General features: G+C 49.6%; 1 protein-coding gene across 2 annotated transcripts in view; it reads left to right on the top strand.

The window, feature by feature from the left end:
* Nucleotides 1-18,453, top strand: part of UBE3C (ubiquitin protein ligase E3C) — a 117,256-nt gene that overhangs the window by 82,219 nt on the left and 16,584 nt on the right. For both annotated transcript variants that reach the window (XM_040643754.1, XM_040643755.1), the window contains exons 19-20: nt 10,636-10,848; nt 18,269-18,452. In XM_040643754.1, the coding sequence (XP_040499688.1) occupies nt 10,636-10,848; nt 18,269-18,452 (397 nt within the window). The remainder of the gene's footprint in view (nt 1-10,635; nt 10,849-18,268; nt 18,453) is intronic.

The raw sequence follows: 18,453 nt of genomic DNA, 5'->3' as shown, positions 1-18,453 counted from the left end.
GGGGGGGGCGCCGGGTGGCTCAGTTGGTTCAGCGTCCGACTCTTGATTGCAGCTCAGGTCATGACCTCGGTGCTGGATCCAGCCCTGCCTCAGGCTCTGCACTCATCCGGGACCTGCTTGTCCCTCTCCCTCTCCCCGAGTAGGTGCATGTCCGCAGGTGCGTGTGCTCTTTCTCTCTCTAAAATAAATAAAATCTTTTTTTAAAATACTAATTTAGAATTAGTAAATTTATTTTTATGAAAAACAGACCAGGTAAAGATGGACATATTTACTCTTGTTTCCAAAATTATGATCAACTTTGTTAGGGAAGCAGCAAGAGGTCTTTGAGCTGAAGCTCTTGAGTAAGACCAGGCCGACTGGGATCCCTGGTTTCAGCAACAGGGAACTGAGCAGAGCAGTGATGGGGTATGAATTACGTTTAGCGGATCTCCTTGCCTCTGCTCTTGTATATAGCTTAAACAGCAACGGGAACTCATGTGAGAGACCAGTCGGAGGTATCCCAGGCACTCCGTGGTCGTTAGTATCCTGGGGAGGTAGTGTTGCAGAGAAGACCCAGGGGGATTTGCTAAAAAAAAAAAAAATCAGATGCTGGTATATAAGGGCAAGAGAGACAGTGGGGCTACACAGATTTTGTTCTGAGAACCAGAGGCTAGAAGTATCGTCGACCATGGTGGGGAGACTTGGGAAGGGATGAGGACATGTTTGTTTTTCCTTAGGTCCTGAGATGCCTGCGGAGTCGCAGTTGAATCTGTGGGCCTTGAGTTGAGGGGCGAGGTCTGAGCTGAGCCATCAGTGCTCAGGGGGTACTTAAGGTTGTGAGACTGAGCGGTGTTGTCCAGGGAGTGAGTGTAGCTAGAGAAAAGAAAGCACTGAAGAACCAAGTCTGGGGCCAGGTTGAGAGTTCAGAGACTGTGACGGTCGGGAGAAGCAGCTGGAGACGTAGGGAGCAAACCAGGCAAGTGTGGTATTTCCGAGGCCAAATCAAGACAGTGTTTCAAGGGAGAGAGACTGATGAATAGTGCCAGATGCTATTCATATGTCAGGACAATAAGGGCTAGAAGGGAGCATTCACGGTGTGAATTCATGGTGAAGGGGGGAGGCCAGAGCCTCAGCACGTGGACCAAATCCTGTTCCTCTGTGGCTGCATCCCAGCAGAAACACGTATGTATATTTGCCAAAACATGTGTATAGGAATGGCTCCAGTAACGCTCGGTTATATAGCCCCAAACTGAGCTGCCCAGATGCCCTTCGGAAGTAAGCCGATAACACGTTGTGGGATATTGATGTGAACTACGGAATGACCAAACCACAGCTGTTCACAGCAGCATGGAAGAACGGCATAGACCCACTGCTGAGAAAAAGAAGCCAGAAACAAAGGAGTACATTCTGTAGGACTCCACTTACATAAGCTCAGAAGCAGGCCAAACTAGTTTCTGCTGTTGGGTGTCAGATCCTTTCTCCTCGTCAGGGGCAAGGGCGGCTTCTGGGGTGCTGGTAAGTTCCTCTTTTGGGGACCGGGTGCTTTGACGCAGTGGGCTCACACTTAGGAGTGGGGCACTCTGCAGCAACAGACTTCTCGTAATTCCGGGGGGCGGGGGGTTGGCGGGCCGGGCTGGAAGCTCTCGAGGAGCGTTTCTGTAAAGAGAAGCTCAGCAGTAGCTTCAGTGTGGGCTTGATGGAGCTTCATGGTTCTAAAGAGAGAGGGCATGCGGTTCGTGTGCTTCTGACGTGGCTGTGGGGACGGGCGCTTGCTGGAGGAGCGCCTAGAGGAGGCCGCGGGCAGGGCTCCGGCGCTCGGTCCGGAACGCGTGTGGGCGGTCTGTGCGGGAAGCGGAGGCCAAGTGCAGGGCGCAGCTGTGGGCGGTGGGAGCCCACGAGCTGTCCTTCTGAGCGTCCACTGTCTTGCGGCAGGAGGCAGCCTTTGGCCGGTTGAAGGTGGGGAGGGACGGTGAGATGAGGAGGAGGCAGCGGTCTCGAAGGGTGGCTCCCAGAGCAGCAGTAGGGCTGCTGCGTGCGGCTTGTCCATCAGGTCTTTTCGTGGACCCTGTCCCCAGCCTGCTGGGCCCAGAACTGTGGGGTGGGGCCCAGCAGCCTGCGCATTGGTTCCCTCTGAGTCTGAGGATTGCGGGCAGGGAAATACAGCAGGACCGCCAGCTGGCCTCAGGCACCCTTGAGGCTGGCAGCATCATTTGGGGGGGGATCCAGACACAGATGCAGGTGTGGCGGTAGGTTGAACCCAGGGTGGGCGGTGTTTGCCGGGCAAATATAATAAAGAGCTAGCTGGGTGCAGGGGAATTAAGGGCACGAGAGGTGATTATGGCCGTGAACCTTTAAACCTGGGCTCTGGAGAGGAGGCTCTTCATGAGGATCCGAGGGCAGGGAAACAGGAAGGTGACAAGATGAGGTATGGTGTTGTGGTTGGCAGTGGGGGCCGCGCAGACTGGTCAGTAAGGAGTCAGAGTGTGGGGTGGTTGAAATCGGCTCAGGGAGGAGCGCTCAGTTACTGGCAGCAACAGTTCCAGGACAGGCCTGAAGACTGAGTGCCTGGGCGAGGCAGAGGACGGCAGGGAGCAGAGTAACAGAAAGACACAGGAGAGTGGACGGGAGACGGCCACGGGGACAGGGTCAGAGTGCGGGAGACGGCCGCGGGGTCAAGCTCAGGGTCAGAGTGCGGGAGACGGCCGCGGGGTCAGGGTCAGGGTCAGAGTGGGGAGATGGCCACGGGGTCAGGGTCAGGGTCAGAGTGCGGGAGATGGCCACGGGGTCAGGGTCAGGGTCAGAGTGCGGGAGATGGCCACAGGGTCAGGGTGAGCGTGTGAGAGACGGCCACAGGGTCAGGGTCAAGGTGTGCAGGAGACAGCCCTGAGTCAGGATCAAGGTCAGGGAGCTGGCAGTGGGGGCTCTGGCCCAACAGCAGGAGAGTCAAAGCCATGGACAGGTGGTGGCAGGTGTGGTGTAAAGTGGCAGTGAGAAACAGGGAGGGGTCCGTACCTCACTTTTCCCACTGGTGCACGAGTGCAATAGAGCAAACAACGACCAAAGGAGAGAAGGGTGCTGAGGAATACGAAGAGCATAGCACTCAGGGTGCCCGGGTGACTCAGTCAGTGAAGCGTTCGACTCTTGAGTTTGGCTCAGGTCATGATCTCAGGATTGTGGGATCAGCCTGCATCAGGCTCCACACTTGGCGGAGTCCTCTTTTCTCCCTCTGCCCCTCCCCATGTGTTCTCTCTCTCTCTCTTTCTTTCTCTCTCTCTCTCTCTCTCTCTCTCCAGTAAACAAGTCTTTAAAAAAAAAAAAAGAAAAAAAAAGCATAGGACAACCCATCCTGCAAACAGTGCTAAATGTTGCAGTATTGTCAGGAATAATCCTGTTTCTTAGAAATGAAACCAAGAATACAAAAAGAAAAAAAAATAGGTTGGACTTCATCAAAAATTTTCTTGCTTCAAAGAACACCATCAAGAGACTGAAAGGACAACCCACTAAAAGGAGAAAGTATTTGTAAATCAAATGTGATAAGAGGCTTGCACTAGGATATAGAAAGGACTCTGTGATAAAAAGACAACTAATTTTAAAATGGGCAAAGGACCTGAATAGATATTCCTCCACAGAAGATCAGTAGATGAGCAATAAGCACATGAAAAGGTGCTCACCATCATTAGTCATCAGGAAAATGCACATCAGAACCACAGTGCAAGACCGCTTCACGCTCACGAGACGGAAGGAGTCACAAAGACTGATAACACCCAGTGCTGGCAAGGACGTGGGGAAATCGGGCACCCATGCGTGGGGGTAAAGAGCGAATGTGAGACCGTGCGGACGAGCCACGGCTACAGAGTTCCCTTTTGACCCAACCAACGTGTGTTCACGCAGAAAGTGTTCACTGTAGCGTGCTCTGTAACAGCCTAGAGGGGGACATGAGTCAGATGTCTGTCGTCACGAAGGAGAACAGAACTGGCCTGTCCATACCACAGGATACGATTTGGCCATGAAAAGGAATGAAGTCCTGAGTCGTTACGACACCGCCGAACAAAACAGGCTACTGCAAGAAAGCGGATCACAGCAGATCGCCATTCTAGGTTCCCCCCATCTGAAGTGTCCAGAGAGGGAAATCTATGAAGTGAGAAAGTAGATTAATGACCGCCCCAGACTGGGAGGGTGGGAGAAATGAGGGCCACGAAGAGGTAAAGGGTTTCTTTTGTGGGGGATGAAAATGTTCAAAAATTAATTGTGCTGATGGCTGCATAACTCAGTCACGATAAGAGCCATTGGATTGTTTACTTTAAATGGGTGAATTGTCATTTATCTGAATCATATCTCAATAAAGCTGTTACCAAAAAAATAGTACGATGCAGTGATTTTGTAAGAGACAAAAAGGGTCAAAGGAGTTAGAAGGAGAACTCGCTACTGGGTGGAGGTTTCGGGTGTGGTCATTTGAGCCAGAGGAGCTGTAGCGGTCCTGTGTCTCATCATCTTGTGGAGAAAGTTCTCAGCGCCTGGCAGGAACGAAGTTATTCAGCCTGGAGGGACGTCCGTATCCTCAAATTTCTAGGGAGGTAGTGTGGCAGATTTCAGTCTGTATTTTATTACCCTGTGCGGTAGGTGAATCTTCAAACCTGAAAGATGTTTCCTTTAGTTAGTGAAATGGTTCTCCCGAGTGGGGTACCTTAACTGGGCCTCAATGTTTTTCTGCACTCCTGATAAATCTTTCAGAAGCAGGGATGTAACAACGTCCTAAAACTCCCAGGTATTTACTTCTTGTGATTTGTCACTTTGGCGAACCCTTTCGGTTCTTGATCTTCCAGAAATGCCTCTGTGGGCAGAGTGGGGCGGGGGGAGCAGGAGAGTCATGTCTTGGGTGGAGCTGGGGCCTGGGCGAGCACGGTTAGACGCACACACGGGAAGGAAGCCTCAGCGCTCGGCTGGTCAAGTTTATTCCACGTACGGCTTGATTTCTGGATGTCCAATGAGATAGGATTTGAGAAGTGAACTCTCATCTCCCACCCACCCAGCATCCCTGCAGGTTTTCGGAAGGAGAGCTATTAAAGTAAAGCTGTCAAAGCATTAGGTGCGAGGAACAAGAAAAGACCTGTCCTCGTGGAAGTGTTTGCTTCCAGCGCTGGCGGGTGGTGTAGCCAGCAGCGCCCCCGCCCAGCCTCCTGTGCTTCTGGTGTGAGGAGGCGCCTGAGGGAGGGTCTCAGAGAAGAATGCTCCAGGACATGAGCAAGGCCCAGGCGCTCGGCTCACTGGCAGTTTGGAGCCTCTGTAGGGAAGAGGAAGGCAGTGCCAGCATCCTGGCGTGGAGCCTCAGGCTCTCAGGGATTCCTTTTCTTTAACTCAGTTGTGCTTGGTGGACATTTGCTGAATCGCGAATGGACAGAGGCTCTGTTTTGGGGTTTAAAGATTTTATTTATTTATTTATTTATTTGAAAGAGAGAGAGAGAGAGAGCACAAGCCTAGGGAGCAGCAGAGAGGGAGAAGCAGACTCCCCGCAGGGAGCCCGACATGGGGCTCGTTCCCAGGACCCTGGGATCATGACCTGAGTCAAGGGCTCAACCGACTGACCCACACAGGCGCCCCAGAGTCACTATTTAGAGGAGGCTATAGGGTGCCCAAGAGTGTGCGGGAGTGTGGAGCTGGAAGGGCTACTTCGCCGTCTTGGGTGGTGAGAGTGCACAGGAGATACATGGGGATGTGGGACATTGCCCCGTCGCGCCAGTCTTCACATTCAGTGTCGCTGCCACTGCGTTGACAAAAGAGTGAACAGTGTGGAAGGACCTTTGGGATAGGATTGTGAAGACCCAGGGGTTTGAAATGAATCGTGCCACATACGTAGTTTTGCATAACCTGAAGTGTTGCAGAAGAGAATGGGTTTTTGCAAACAGATTCACGGTTGCAGAATTCCAGTGTGGAAAGTGGTCCCTAGCGCATAGGTGGCACTTAATAAATGTCTCTTGATGATGCCACGTGCTGTGCGGAGACTTGGGCATTAAGGATGAGGTGTGTTTTCCGCCCTATGGGAGCTGATGGTCCTAAAGGTCCACCGCAGTCCCCGTCAGAGACCGTGTTTTCCACTCGCGGTCATTCATTTTGAAGCACAACTATTATGTAGCACGTTACTATCAGCCCACATCCTTATGGTACATTTTTTTTTTATTTTTTTAAACTCCAAGGTTAGCATGATCTAAAATAATTAAAATTATTATCTTCTTGCTCAATTAGGGTGGCTTTAACCCAAGGCAACTCTGATATAGTTCTTAGATGAAGTTATAAATGTGCGCTTTAGAACTACCTGAAGATTGATAGAGATGCATTGGAAAAGCATTATTTTTTTATTGATTCTTAATGTAGTAAATTACTGACGCTCTTTGGCAGCAAACAGAAATGGCCTCTCGTGGTTCACATTTATTCTCCCGATAGTGCCACGATTTGCATTAATTGCATTGCGACTGCACTCACTTATATTAAAAGGCTTCTACTATAATTAATCCTTTTTATTTCAAATCATTTGGCACAATTTCTAGCTATAAACACTCATAAAAGACAGACAGTTGAAAAATACGTTGCAGGTTTTTCCATATACCTATTGCAGTTTTTTCCGTGACAAGTGGTTATTGATGTGCTTCTGGAGCAAGTGTGGTGCGACCGGCGGAGAATTAAGGCCAGTGTGAAAAATGCTAAGTGGATTATTTTGCATAAAAAATAGGCAGTTTTGAAATTGTATAATTAACCTGTGTTTAGAAAATACCTTGATTTATGCTTACATTTGTATCGCAGTTGCATACATTATGGAAATTTAATTTATAATCCATTTAGCTGATGCAATCATAGTTTTTAGTGCTATCATTTATTAGTGCTTGTATATTAAATGCTCTAAAGGCTTAAACCTGCCTTATGTAAAAAATTATACCTACGCATTTACATTTATGAGTCACAGTGGGATTTCTGTTTAAAATTCAGGTAGCTCTGATACATTTAACGAATTTCACTGGTTTATTGTTACTAATGCAGAAATGGCAAACAATGGCCTTACATATCGAACATCACATAATTTACACTTCCAGCTTCCTTTAAAGTCCGTTGTACAAATGAGGCTTTTCTTCAACACCTGGAATCAATCATGGCTTCTGGCGTAGAATGCTGTCCTTGGCTTTGAAGCCATCCTTCATTTAGAAGTAATGGGATTTTTAAGTGCTCCAGGTTAATAGTATTAGCCATTCTTAACTCGAAGCAAACTGTGGTTTTTCAAAACAACTCTTCCTTTGCATTATCAGTAGATGAGTTAAGTGCTGGCCGCCATCTTACTGCTCATTCTCTCATTCACAAGTCCTTTTTCGCCACGTTTTCAGAATAAATTGGGTAATCATTAGCCTTCAGATCAGAAATAAAAAGCATAGGGACATAACACTTTGGTTTCCCTGGCAGAGAACATCTGGAGTCTTAGCTGGAGGGGGATGTTATGAAATGTGTAGTTAACGGATGGTGAACCTGGAGTCCGTAGACGTGTTAACCTTGGGAAGAAGCATTCATTCATACTGTCTGCCAGCGACGTGCTGGGACGGGAAGCCAGTGCAGTCTGGATGTTCCTTTCAGGACGGTGTTTAATGGCTCTCTTCCGGTTCCTCCCAGTCCTGCGAGTGGAGAGACTGTGGAGTGTGGGTCTCACTCAAGGTGACCTCAGCATTGTCCGGAGGCGTAGGAGGAGCAGGGAAGCACTCGCGTGCGGGCGCGTTTCTGGTGTGTTTACATCGGATCAGTGGTTCACGGATGAGTGCCACCGCTGATTGTGGCCCTCGCGGAAGTGGCGCACACCCGATGTGATGCGCTGAGTAAACACTGCGGTGGTGTCGGGAAACGTCGCCAGGGAAGGGCTCCTGAGCCCACGTGAAGGGTGGCGCGGGGGCTGGAGGCTCGGACGCCGGAGCCCCTGCTCCCTGGAAGCTGCTGTTAGTCTCCTGTGAGTTCGTTCACACAGGTGTGTCACCAGAGCCTCGTGTCTCACATCTCGCGTGTGTGGATGGAGTCGGGTGAACGGCCTCCTGGAAGAGGGGCTTCTAAAGTCGCTGTCTCACGGATGACTACCCCTGGGATTACGGTTTGTTTTTATGGCGGCTTCCGTGAGCAGCGTGGTGGCACTTGGATCTTTCAGCAGCGACTTAAAGAAAAGCTCTGAATGCATCCGTGGCACAGCAGGCACGGCACAGCTCCCTGAGTGCTTTCTGAAGCGGGGCTCCCTCGCCAGCCCCCCCAAAAGAGAAAGGTTTGTGAGAACATATGCCTCCAGCTCCCCGCCTCCTGAGAGAGGGTGGCGAGTCCACTCTCCCTGTCATGGCCTGGGTCATGGAATTCCAGATTTCCCCTGGGCTTCTGTAGAGGGGGCCTCTGGCCTTCTGCTCAGGAGATCTTCCAGATCGGCCGGATGGAAATGAGACCAACGACGTGTGCCCTGCGCGGCACCTGGTACGGAGCAGCACCAGCACAGAGCAGCTCAGTGTCACTAGAACGTTCTTGACAGGCTTGTCAGGGCTTCCGAGTCCACCATCTGTTAGAGTCAAATAATAAGAATGTTTCTGAAGATTTTACAGCCCACTTCTGATTCCTTGTTGTGTTTTACAGCCTTAGGCCATAGGAGTATTTATCATGCAAGATGAACCCCAGCATCATGCTGGAAAACCTGCATCATTGGGTGCCCCCCTCAATCTCTGGATAGAGAATCTGGAGATTAATATAGTAATATTCACCAGCACTTAATTTATCCAGCACCACTGCACATCAGGGAAATGCAAATTAAAACCATAATGAGATACCCCATTGCACCAACCAGAATAACTAAACTTTAAAAAGACTGACAACACTAATAATCGGTGAGGTTCTGGCCAGCTGGAACCTTCCTGCATTGCTGGTCATGGCGGAAAATGGCTGCACTTTGGAAAACAGCATGTCGTTGCCTAATACAGCTAAACATACCTCATGCCCAGTGCTTCCCTGTTAACAGGCCTGAAGTCTGTCCTGAGAGAAGTCAGAGCACAGATCCACAGAAAGGCTCGAGCTCACGGTGCAGCGGCTCTGTTATCCCAGCCCCAAGTGGGAAGCAGCTCACACGTCCATCGTCAGGTCCCGGGCTGGAGATACTACACGGCCTCACGTAAAAGAGCCAACAGTAACATGGACGAATCTCAAAAACATCGTGCTGTGAGGAGGCACACGCTCTCTAATGCCGTTGGTGGAGTCCTGGGGGTGACAGAGTCTGCCCGTGGTGATGGCCACAGAGGGGGGTTAACGTGAGGGAGGGTGTGGCCGAAGGACGTGAGGGACTCTCACGGGGAGTTTGGGAGGGGGAGCGTTTGGTGTCTTAACCCCGGGGGGGCCGCCGCACAGGCACAAATACAGTAATTCATCAAGCTGTACTCGTAGGTCGTACATTTTATTTTACTCTACGTAAATTACCCTTTCATGTACACAAGTGAAAAGACAGTTCTGTGTGTGGCCCTTGCACACAAAAGTAAACAGTAACTCGGAGTGGAGATGTACTCCGTGCGGGCGTCAGGGCGTCTGGGTTTGACGCCAGCCCTGCTACGTGCTGACTCGTCATGTCCACATAAGTGCCTGTGAGTCCCAAGGCCCCGTCTCTTCAGTGTAGAACAGGCCTGGCAAACTGCAGCCTGTGGGCCGGCTCCTGCCTGCCCCCTGTTGTCGTGGGGTCAGTGTGCTAAGAATGCTTTTTCCTTCTGATGGCTGAAACAATCTACAGAATAGTATTTCTTGACATTGGGAATCACATGCAATCCAGTCCTGGCACACAGCTGCCCTCACTTGTCCACACGCTGTCTGTGTTCCTCTTTAGCTGCAAAGGCCGAGTGGAGGGGTAGCCACCCAGCCGGTCCAGCCCGCTGTCGTGGGTTGAATTGTGACCCCCAAAAAGATGATGTTCCATCCTAATCCCCCGTACCTGTGAGCCTGATGTTATTTGGAAGTGAACCTTTGCCTATGAGTCATCCTGGATTAAGAACGGCTCCCCAAATCCAGTGACTGGTCTCTGTAAGAGAAGGGAGAGGCAGAAGCAGACACAGACAGGGAAGACAGCCTCTCGAAGAGGCAGAGTTCGGAGTGACTCAGCCAAAAGCCAGGGGCCACCAGTTCTGTTCGGCCACATCCGAGAAGACACGGAAGCCTTTCAAGAGAGTGTGTCCTGCTGCCACCTTGAGTCAGACGTCTGGCCCAGCTGAGTTTCTGTTCTCAGCCCCCAGCAGCGCGTGGTCCTTTGTTACAGCAGCCCTGGGAGACTCCTACGGCTGCAAAGCCTCACAGAAAGCACGTGCCCACCTCTGTGGCAGTGCAAGAGGTGTGGCCGTGCACACCCCCATCGGTGTGCACGTTCTGTGAGTCAGCCCTAAAATGCGCTGGTGGTCTGCTCTAGAATTTGTGGCACGCTGAGTGCTTGCGCTGAATGGTTAACCTGGCCTGGCACGTGGTGAGTGCTCGCCAAACACCAGCCTCCACCATCAGCATCGTTGTGAAGAAAACGTATCTGCTGTCAGGATTCTGTTAAATCTCAGGTTGGACTTTTTTTATTGGTAGGCAGTGTGAAGAAAGAATTCCTCTGAAATGCTAATCGTTGTTCCTTGTTCTCATTTGAAGGCTCTCTATGAAAATATGCTGGTAGAATTGCCCTTTGCTGGCTTCTTCCTGTCCAAATTGCTTGGAACCAGCGCGGATGTGGACATCCATCATCTAGCCTCCTTAGATCCTGAAGTGTATAAGAATCTGCTTTTTCTCAAGAGCTACGAAGGCGACGTGGAGGAACTCGGGCTGAACTTCACTGTGGTGAACAATGACCTGGGAGAGGCACAGGTGAGGGGGCCCTGCGCCGGTTTGTTACTGACCAGCTTCTGTTCCCACGGCGATGGGGAGGATTTCCTTCCATGTGGAAGTGCTTCAGTGCCTTTCCAGTGCGCTGAGGGTTAGACGTGGGAGTGGGGGGTGGGGGGCTGGAGACGCAGGAGCCCCAGTCCTCTGTGACAGCTGTCCTCTGGGATGCTCTTCCCGGGGCTGCTGCGTGTCTGGCTGTCGGTCCCAGGGAGTGGTGGTTAGCCCTGAGGGTCCCTGTGCGCCTCCGTTCCTTGCCCACTCTCGGTGGACCTCGGGTACTCTGACCCCAATCGCTGGCCTTCATTATCGGTCTGGTTGGTCTTGCTGTCTTTATCCTTTTTTAAAAGAGAAAACCCTACATGTTAGAGATTGAAACTGATTGTTTAAATGACAGCATCATTGGGGTATAATTTGCACACCAGAAAGTGCACGCTTTAGAGCGCGGCGTGGGTCAGCGCGTTCCCGGAGTGTGCACCCCTCGCCAGCATCTCCGTTCAGGATGGTTCCGTCTCCCCAGAGGAGCCGTGAGCGCATTAGCAGGTCCCTCCGACCCAGCGTAGGTGAGCATGGTCTGCGTGCTGTCCGCACTCGTCTGCCCCAGGCACGGTCCGTACCTGGAGTCTTACAGCCCCCAGCCTGTCGTGACCGGCTTCATCCCCTTGTTGCAGGAGCCAGGACCTCATCCCTTCTTCCGGCTGAGCGGCTCCCCACTGTATGAGACGCCACATTTTCTCTCTCAGTTGACGGACAGCTGAGTTATTTCCACTTTTCAGCTGTTAGAAAGAATATGCTATGAACATTCTTGTACAACATAATGTCTGTGGAAGAATCGATAACGTCTGGGATTTGCTTCCAGTATGATGAGAGCAGGGGCAGTGGGTGGAGGTGGAGAGAAGCTAGATTGGCCATGAGGTGGGACTTGCTGAAGTGGCGGTCGGGGTGTGGGCGTTCGGCGTACTTTTTTGTCTACATTAGCATATGTTCGAATGTCCCCATAATTTACAAAACCTTTTTTTTTTTTTAAGATTTTATTTATTCATTGTACAGAGAGAGAGACAGCCAGCGAGAGAGGGAACACAAGCAGGGGGAGTGGGAGAGGAAGAAGCAGGTCCCAGCGGAGGAGCCTGACGTGGGGCTCAATCCCATAACGCCGGGATCACGCCCTGAGCCGAAGGCAGACGCTTAACCGCTGTGCCACCCAGGCGCCCCTACAAAACCTTTTTTTACGTGTATCGATGAACCAAATTATTTGAGGACCTTTGAAGTCGTACTTGTTAATATCTCATTTCATCAGGTGTTAAAGTGACCAGTGTGCTTCTCTAATTTATTTTTGGTTTTCAGACGAATAGGTCTGTTTTGTGGGGAAAAACAGCTTTTCTGCTATTCTTATGTAGATCAATAATCTTTTCTGAATCTAGTAGTTGTATTTTAACTACAAAACAGTTGTTACCTTCTAACTTTGTAAATTTCTGTTATTCGTTTTTAATTCAGCCTTTCAAAGGGCATCAGCTTTGCCAACTTAAAAGTAACTCCATATTAAATGTGTACTTGGTCAAATCACCTTTGATAATGCATTGGCCCATTCAGGGTACTCCTTAACTAACCCTCAGGTTGTCAGCACTAACATTTTGTTTCGATAAACACATATACTGAACAAATTGGAGTTAATGCAATTTTGGTTATTTTTGTATCATATTACTTACTTGCCCCCGTGCCTCGTCTATATTTCTTCGTCCATTCATGAGACAGCATTGCCATTCTGTACCAGCTGTGATGCTGTGCATAGGAAGTTTTTTCCTAAACTAGGAGAGCATACACATTGCAACAGGGGAGGCAGATGTGAGCAGTAGCTCAGCCCCAAGTGGAGAGCTACCTGGGAGACACGCTGGGTGGGTGGAAAGGTGTTCACCAGGCAGGTGAGCACACTTAGACATGGCTAAGCGTACGGGTGTACAAGAGTAGGGAGGCAGATGCCAGCAAGTCCGGGCTTCTCCTGTTGTCGTGGAGAACAGTTAGAGGACTTGGGCTCTAGAAAGGGTAAAGATACCCTCAGAAGGAGAACCAGTGTTTCATTCCGTAGCTGGTTTGCAGTATTTCGGGGTGTCAGGGTAAGATGGCCCAAACAGATGCATTTCAGAGCCAGCAGGAAAATGAGTAACAGGAAACACTTGAGGGGCACTGGCTGGATTGGTCGGTGGAGCATGGCTCTTGATCTCGGGGTTGTGGGTTCGAGCCCCATGTTGAATGTAGAGATTACGTAAAAAAAATAAAATCCTGGGGCGCCTGGGTGGCTCAGATGTTAAGCATCTGCCTTCAACTCAGGGCGTGATCCCAGGGTTCTGAGTTTGAGCTCCTTGCTCCACTGGGAGCCTGCTACTTCCTCTCTCACTCCCCCTGCTTGTGTTCCCTCTCTTGCTGACTCTCTCTCTCTCTGTCAAATAAATAAAATCTTTAAAAAATAATAATAATAAATATTTTTATTGGGCACCTTGCTCCACTGGGAGCCTGCTACTTCCTCTCTCACTCCCCCTGCTTGTGTTCCCTCTCTTGCTGACTCTCTCTCTCTCTCTGTCAAATAAATAAAATCTTTAAAAAATAATAATAATAAATAAAATAAAATAAAATCCTTAAAAAAGAAAAGGGGGAAGAAAACACAAAAAACCCTGAGCCTTCCTCCCCAGGAAGCTGAGATTTGGATTCTGTAAGTCAGGACAGGACCCAGGAGAAGCCTGCTTATGTTCTGGGTTAGGTGGTCCAGAATAAGGAGAAATTACAACATGGGGGTTAAGCAATGAAAAAAGTTTTAACGAGAGAATGTCTGTATCATCCTCATTTTTAAAGTTACGTTCTACAGGTATAGGTCAGTATCTTGAGCAAAGTAGTTTTATTTGAGTCAGAGGAGGATGGGGCCAGCAGGGCGTTCTTGCACTGAACTCCCTGTCCCCTCCCCTGTGCCCTGGTGCCCACTGTTCTACCGCGGGTGTCTGAGTTTGACGACTGTGAGGACTGCACCTGTGTGCAGCCATACAGCACCTGTCCTTTTGTGACTGGTTATGTCACTGAGCATGATGTCCTCCAAGTTCCCCTGTGACGCAGCACATGTCTGACTTTTTTCCTTCTTCAGGCAAGTAGTCCATAATCGGTATGGCTCGTGTTTGTTTATCCGTTCATCGCCTGATGGACATTAGAGTTGTCTCTGCTATCGTGAATAATGATGCTGCGAACATGGCTGTACGAATACCTGTGGGAGTCTGTGCGTTCCGTTCTCGTGGGTGTATTCCTAGAAGTGGGATTGCTGGGTCATACGGTGATCCTAAGGTTTAACTCTTGGAGGACCCGCATACCGTTTTCCACCGTGGCTGCACCGTCTTGTCTTTCCGCCAGCACCGCACAGGGGTTCTGATCTCTCCCCGTGCTTGCCAACGCTTCTTTCTGCTATCTTTTCTCTCTCTCTCAGTCTTTTAAAAAAAAAACAGCCATCCTACTGTGTGTGAAGTGCTATCTCGTGCTGTGCTAGTCCTGAGAGTGCTTTGGGAAGGTTCCGAGATTTAAGACCTTTGTGTTGGCTTCCTCCCTGGACCGCAGAACCGTGGCACGGCCCCCACACCCCAGTGATGTCTTGAGAAACCAAGACAAGCACACACACAGATTCATACGTCCTCCTTCTAAACTCTCTGGGTATTTTTGAATGTCTGTCTTCGTGGTATTTGAATTTTAGTCTATTTCTTGGCCTTTAAAAAGCTACCTATTTAATGGGGTGCCTGGGTGGCTCAGTCAGTCTAGCATCTGACTCTTGGTTTCGGCTCAGGTCATGATCTTGGGGTCGTGAGATCGAGTCCCACGGTAGGGGCTCTGCTCCGCGCTCAGCAGGGAGTCTGCTTGGGATTCTCTCTCTTCTCCAGAACTCTGCCCCCACGTCCCCCCACCGTGCATGCGCACATGTTCGCGCGCTCTCTGTCTCTCAAATAAATAAATAAAATCTTTAAAAAAAAAAAAAAGGTAAAAAACTACCTATGTAAGAAATAGGTGTGGATTAAACCCTAAGTGGGAATAAAGGAAATGGTAACTGCCTCGGGCCTCCTGCTTCCCTGTCTTACTCGGACACCTCTAGGTGTTCTTGAAGGCGGACCTCAACACTGGGAGAGAAAGTAAGAATGAGGACAGAACCCCATTCTGTTTGGTTACAGCTTACTTAGTGGCTTTTGTTTCTGCCTCTTCCATCTCATAGAGCTGAAGTTTCAACATGCAAAATTCAGATTTTTGGGAAAGATGAGGTCTGTTACTGGCGTGAGGACGCTGGGATCACACAGAGTGAGGCTGCTCGCCCCTGCTGCCTCGCTCCATCTGGTGGCACGATTTAAAAATGAAATAAAAGCGCCAGGGCAGTCAGTTTTATAATGACCTGTCCACGGCCTTTGCTAATGGGGGTATTTCCCATTTTTCCTTCTGAGATAGATGATAATAGTGAAGTGTAGCCTATGTAAGAGTTCCATTAAAGCACCACTGGTAATATTGGAATCTATTAAAAGCAAAAGTGTGACGTTACGATGTTCCAATTATTCATAGAAATCCCCACTGAATAAAGAGATTGTGGATGACAGTGCAGAGGAAGAATTACACGAAAGAGTCCCAACAGGAAAAATTAAGAAAGTCACTGGTAACGCAGCTAATTTGTGGGGGAGATCTTATGGATTTCTACAGAGATAGATATAAAAACGTAGTCCTCTGTACACCTTTGAGTTTATAAAATACTGTGATTTAAAGATCTCTAATATGCAAATACTTCATTATGTTGGTAGGTTATGTTAATCCATTTTCCCTTTTAAAATACTAGTGTTCGTCCCCAGCTTGTTTTCTTTGTTCTTTGGTATTGTCGATGTGGCTGTGTGCCCGCTTAAAAACACACGTGAAATTCTAGACCACGAATTTGTACACGTAGCTTTGCTGAGGACAGTGCTCCAGGTTTAAGATGGTACCATAGGGGCGCCTGGGTGGCACAGCGGTTAAGCGTCTGCCTTCGGCTCAGGGCGTGATCCTGGTGTTATGGGATCGAGCCCCACATCAGGCTCCTCTGCTGTGAGCCTGCTTCTTCCTCTCCCACTCCCCCTGCTTGTATTCCCTCTCTCGCTGGCTGTCTCTATCTCTGTCAAATAAATAAATAAAATCTTTAAAAAAAAAAAAGATGGTACCATAAGTGATCGTTGTTAGTGCAAAGCATGAACCTGAGTCCCGAGACCTTATTGGAGTCCTGGTTTTGCGGCCGTGCCGCGTGGCTCCGAGGATGAAGTGAGCTTGCTCAGGTCGTGAGTAACGCGAGCCCCGAGCGTCCTGCAGCCGCGCTCAGGAGTGTCAGGGAAGAGAGCGCTCAGTATAAGGACTGCTCCAATTCCACGTTAGAGATTTAAATATGCCCTCAAAACTGAAATCCTAGGACGGATTTGACATGATTTTAGACACGGATAGTTGTTTCGATGTAGCCTAGAGAGGAGTTTAGATGACCACCACGCAGTCCCTGGGCCGTTGCTAGAAACGTCATAGCCATCCAATCAGGAAGGGTAACTGGGGCTTTGGAAGTCTTTTACCCGATCGTTTCCCAGGTCCTTTGTCCTTGAATCACTCAGTACAGGCTCATTTATTACCTGTTGTTAATCCACTTAAAGTAAGGGGTGGTAGTTTGTACATTAAAACTGAGCTGCAAGCTCGTGAGGCCCAGGTAACAGATGGCCTGTCAGCGGACGGCGACCACGGGAGGCATTGCGGCCCCTCCCCGAAGCAGAGTTGTGCAAGGAGATGTGGGTTCAGAGCCTTGCACGGAGCACGAGAATTAGTGAGAAGGGAGGCATCACCTAGATGATGCAATATGGAAAGAGGCAAATCTGAGAAAGCTCTGTAACTTCTGTAGCGTGAGATGGCCGTGGGGCCGCTGGGCACAGGGTGACTTCGGTAAAGCGCTTCAGCAGATCGTAAAGTGGCCCTTCTGTAAAGTGGTAAAAAAACTGGCTGAAGTGCCCTTTTCCAGAGCGGGGGAGGTGTTGTCTTTGTTATGCCCCGGGTATACACAGAACCACGAGGAGGACGGACCCACGGACCCACGGTTTCCATAACCCGCAGTCCAGGCAGTGCTCTGTTTTACCCCCGGAAGTTTGCCACCTGCTTGGTCGTTCTGGAACGTCTTGTCCACTTACTGTGGATTTGTTTCCTGTTTCTTTATCCTTAGCATAGCTGGCCTCATCCTGATGCATCTGAGAAGAGTCAACACACTTTAAAAAGTGCATTCTTGTAAATTAGGCTGATGCGTTTATAATTACCTGTGGTGTTTTGTCAGTCATCTTTGGTTTGTATGAGTTTACATAACCACAGTTCTAAGGTAGACAAAGCAAAGCTGTCACCATTTTATCAATGAAAGCAGTTCACGGGGCGAGGTGAGTTGCGGGTGTCCCCGTTACCAGGACCGCTCGCCAGCTCTGTGCTAGACCTGCGGACCGTGCGAGCGTGGTCACATGATGACGGAAGGCTGTCCTCTGGGACTCAGTGCAGATACGTAAGAAGCAGGCCGGTCAGTGCTCTCTCGTACCGCTGTCCCCTGAGCCCTATTTACAGTACTTCACGGGCGCCTGGCCGGCTCAGTCGGCGGAGCATCCGGCTCTTGATCTCAGGGACATAGGTGTAGAGATTACTTAAACGTAAAATCTTTAAAAATAATGAAAGAATGAAGTACTTCATCGTGGTAACAACATGGTGGAGATACAAAGAGAAGGATGTGCTGTTTGTACAAATATGAGTAATCATTCTGTTACAGTCTTCATTCCTTAGGCCGTATTTTCTCTAGAATGAATCCCTTTTGATATGACATCATTTTTTAGTTCATATCTTTGCCCTTCGTAATTCATAATTTTTTAACTTTTTTTTTTTTAAGAGAGAGAGGAAGAGTGTGCACCTGTGTGTGACGGGGGAGGGGCAAAGGGAGAGGGAAAGAGAGAATCTCAAGCAGACTCCCCACTGAGCGCAGAGCCCCCATGCGGGGCTCCATTTCACGACCCTGAGATCGTGACTTGAGCCGAAGTCAAGAGTCGGACACGCCCCGACTGAGCCACCCAGGCGCCCCAGATTCCTAATTCTTTGAGATAGCGTTGCCATGGTTACACGCTGAGTCACTCCTGAGTGCTCCTGAGAAAGCACTGGTGGCTGACGATCTTAACGACGGACTAGGATGCCCGGCTTCGGAGCACCCCATCAGAGGCGCGTCTTCGCCCGACGTGGACCGGTGTGCGTACCAGCCACGCGGCTCTTCACTTAGGTTCTCGTGTACACGGCGGTGCTGTCAAGTTTCTTTCAAGTAAGTGTTTCTTGCTTTTGTTTTGCTCCAGTCAGAATTTTCAGACCCTCGTTTTAATATTTACAGGTGGTCGAACTGAAATTTGGCGGGAAAGACATCCCCGTCACCAGTGCCAACCGGATCGCATATATCCACCTTGTCGCCGACTACCGGCTGAACAGGCAGATCCGGCAGCACTGCTTGGCCTTCCGACAGGGCCTGGCCAACGTGCTGGACCTGGAGTGGCTGCGCATGTTCGATCAGCAGGAGAT

The sequence above is a fragment of the Ursus maritimus genome, unplaced genomic scaffold (genome assembly GCF_017311325.1).
Source record: "Ursus maritimus isolate PB19 unplaced genomic scaffold, ASM1731132v1 scaffold_3, whole genome shotgun sequence".
NCBI classification, from domain to species: domain Eukaryota; kingdom Metazoa; phylum Chordata; class Mammalia; order Carnivora; family Ursidae; genus Ursus; species Ursus maritimus.
Note: the sequence above shows the minus strand (reverse complement) of the source record. Positions and strands in the feature narration are given on the sequence as shown.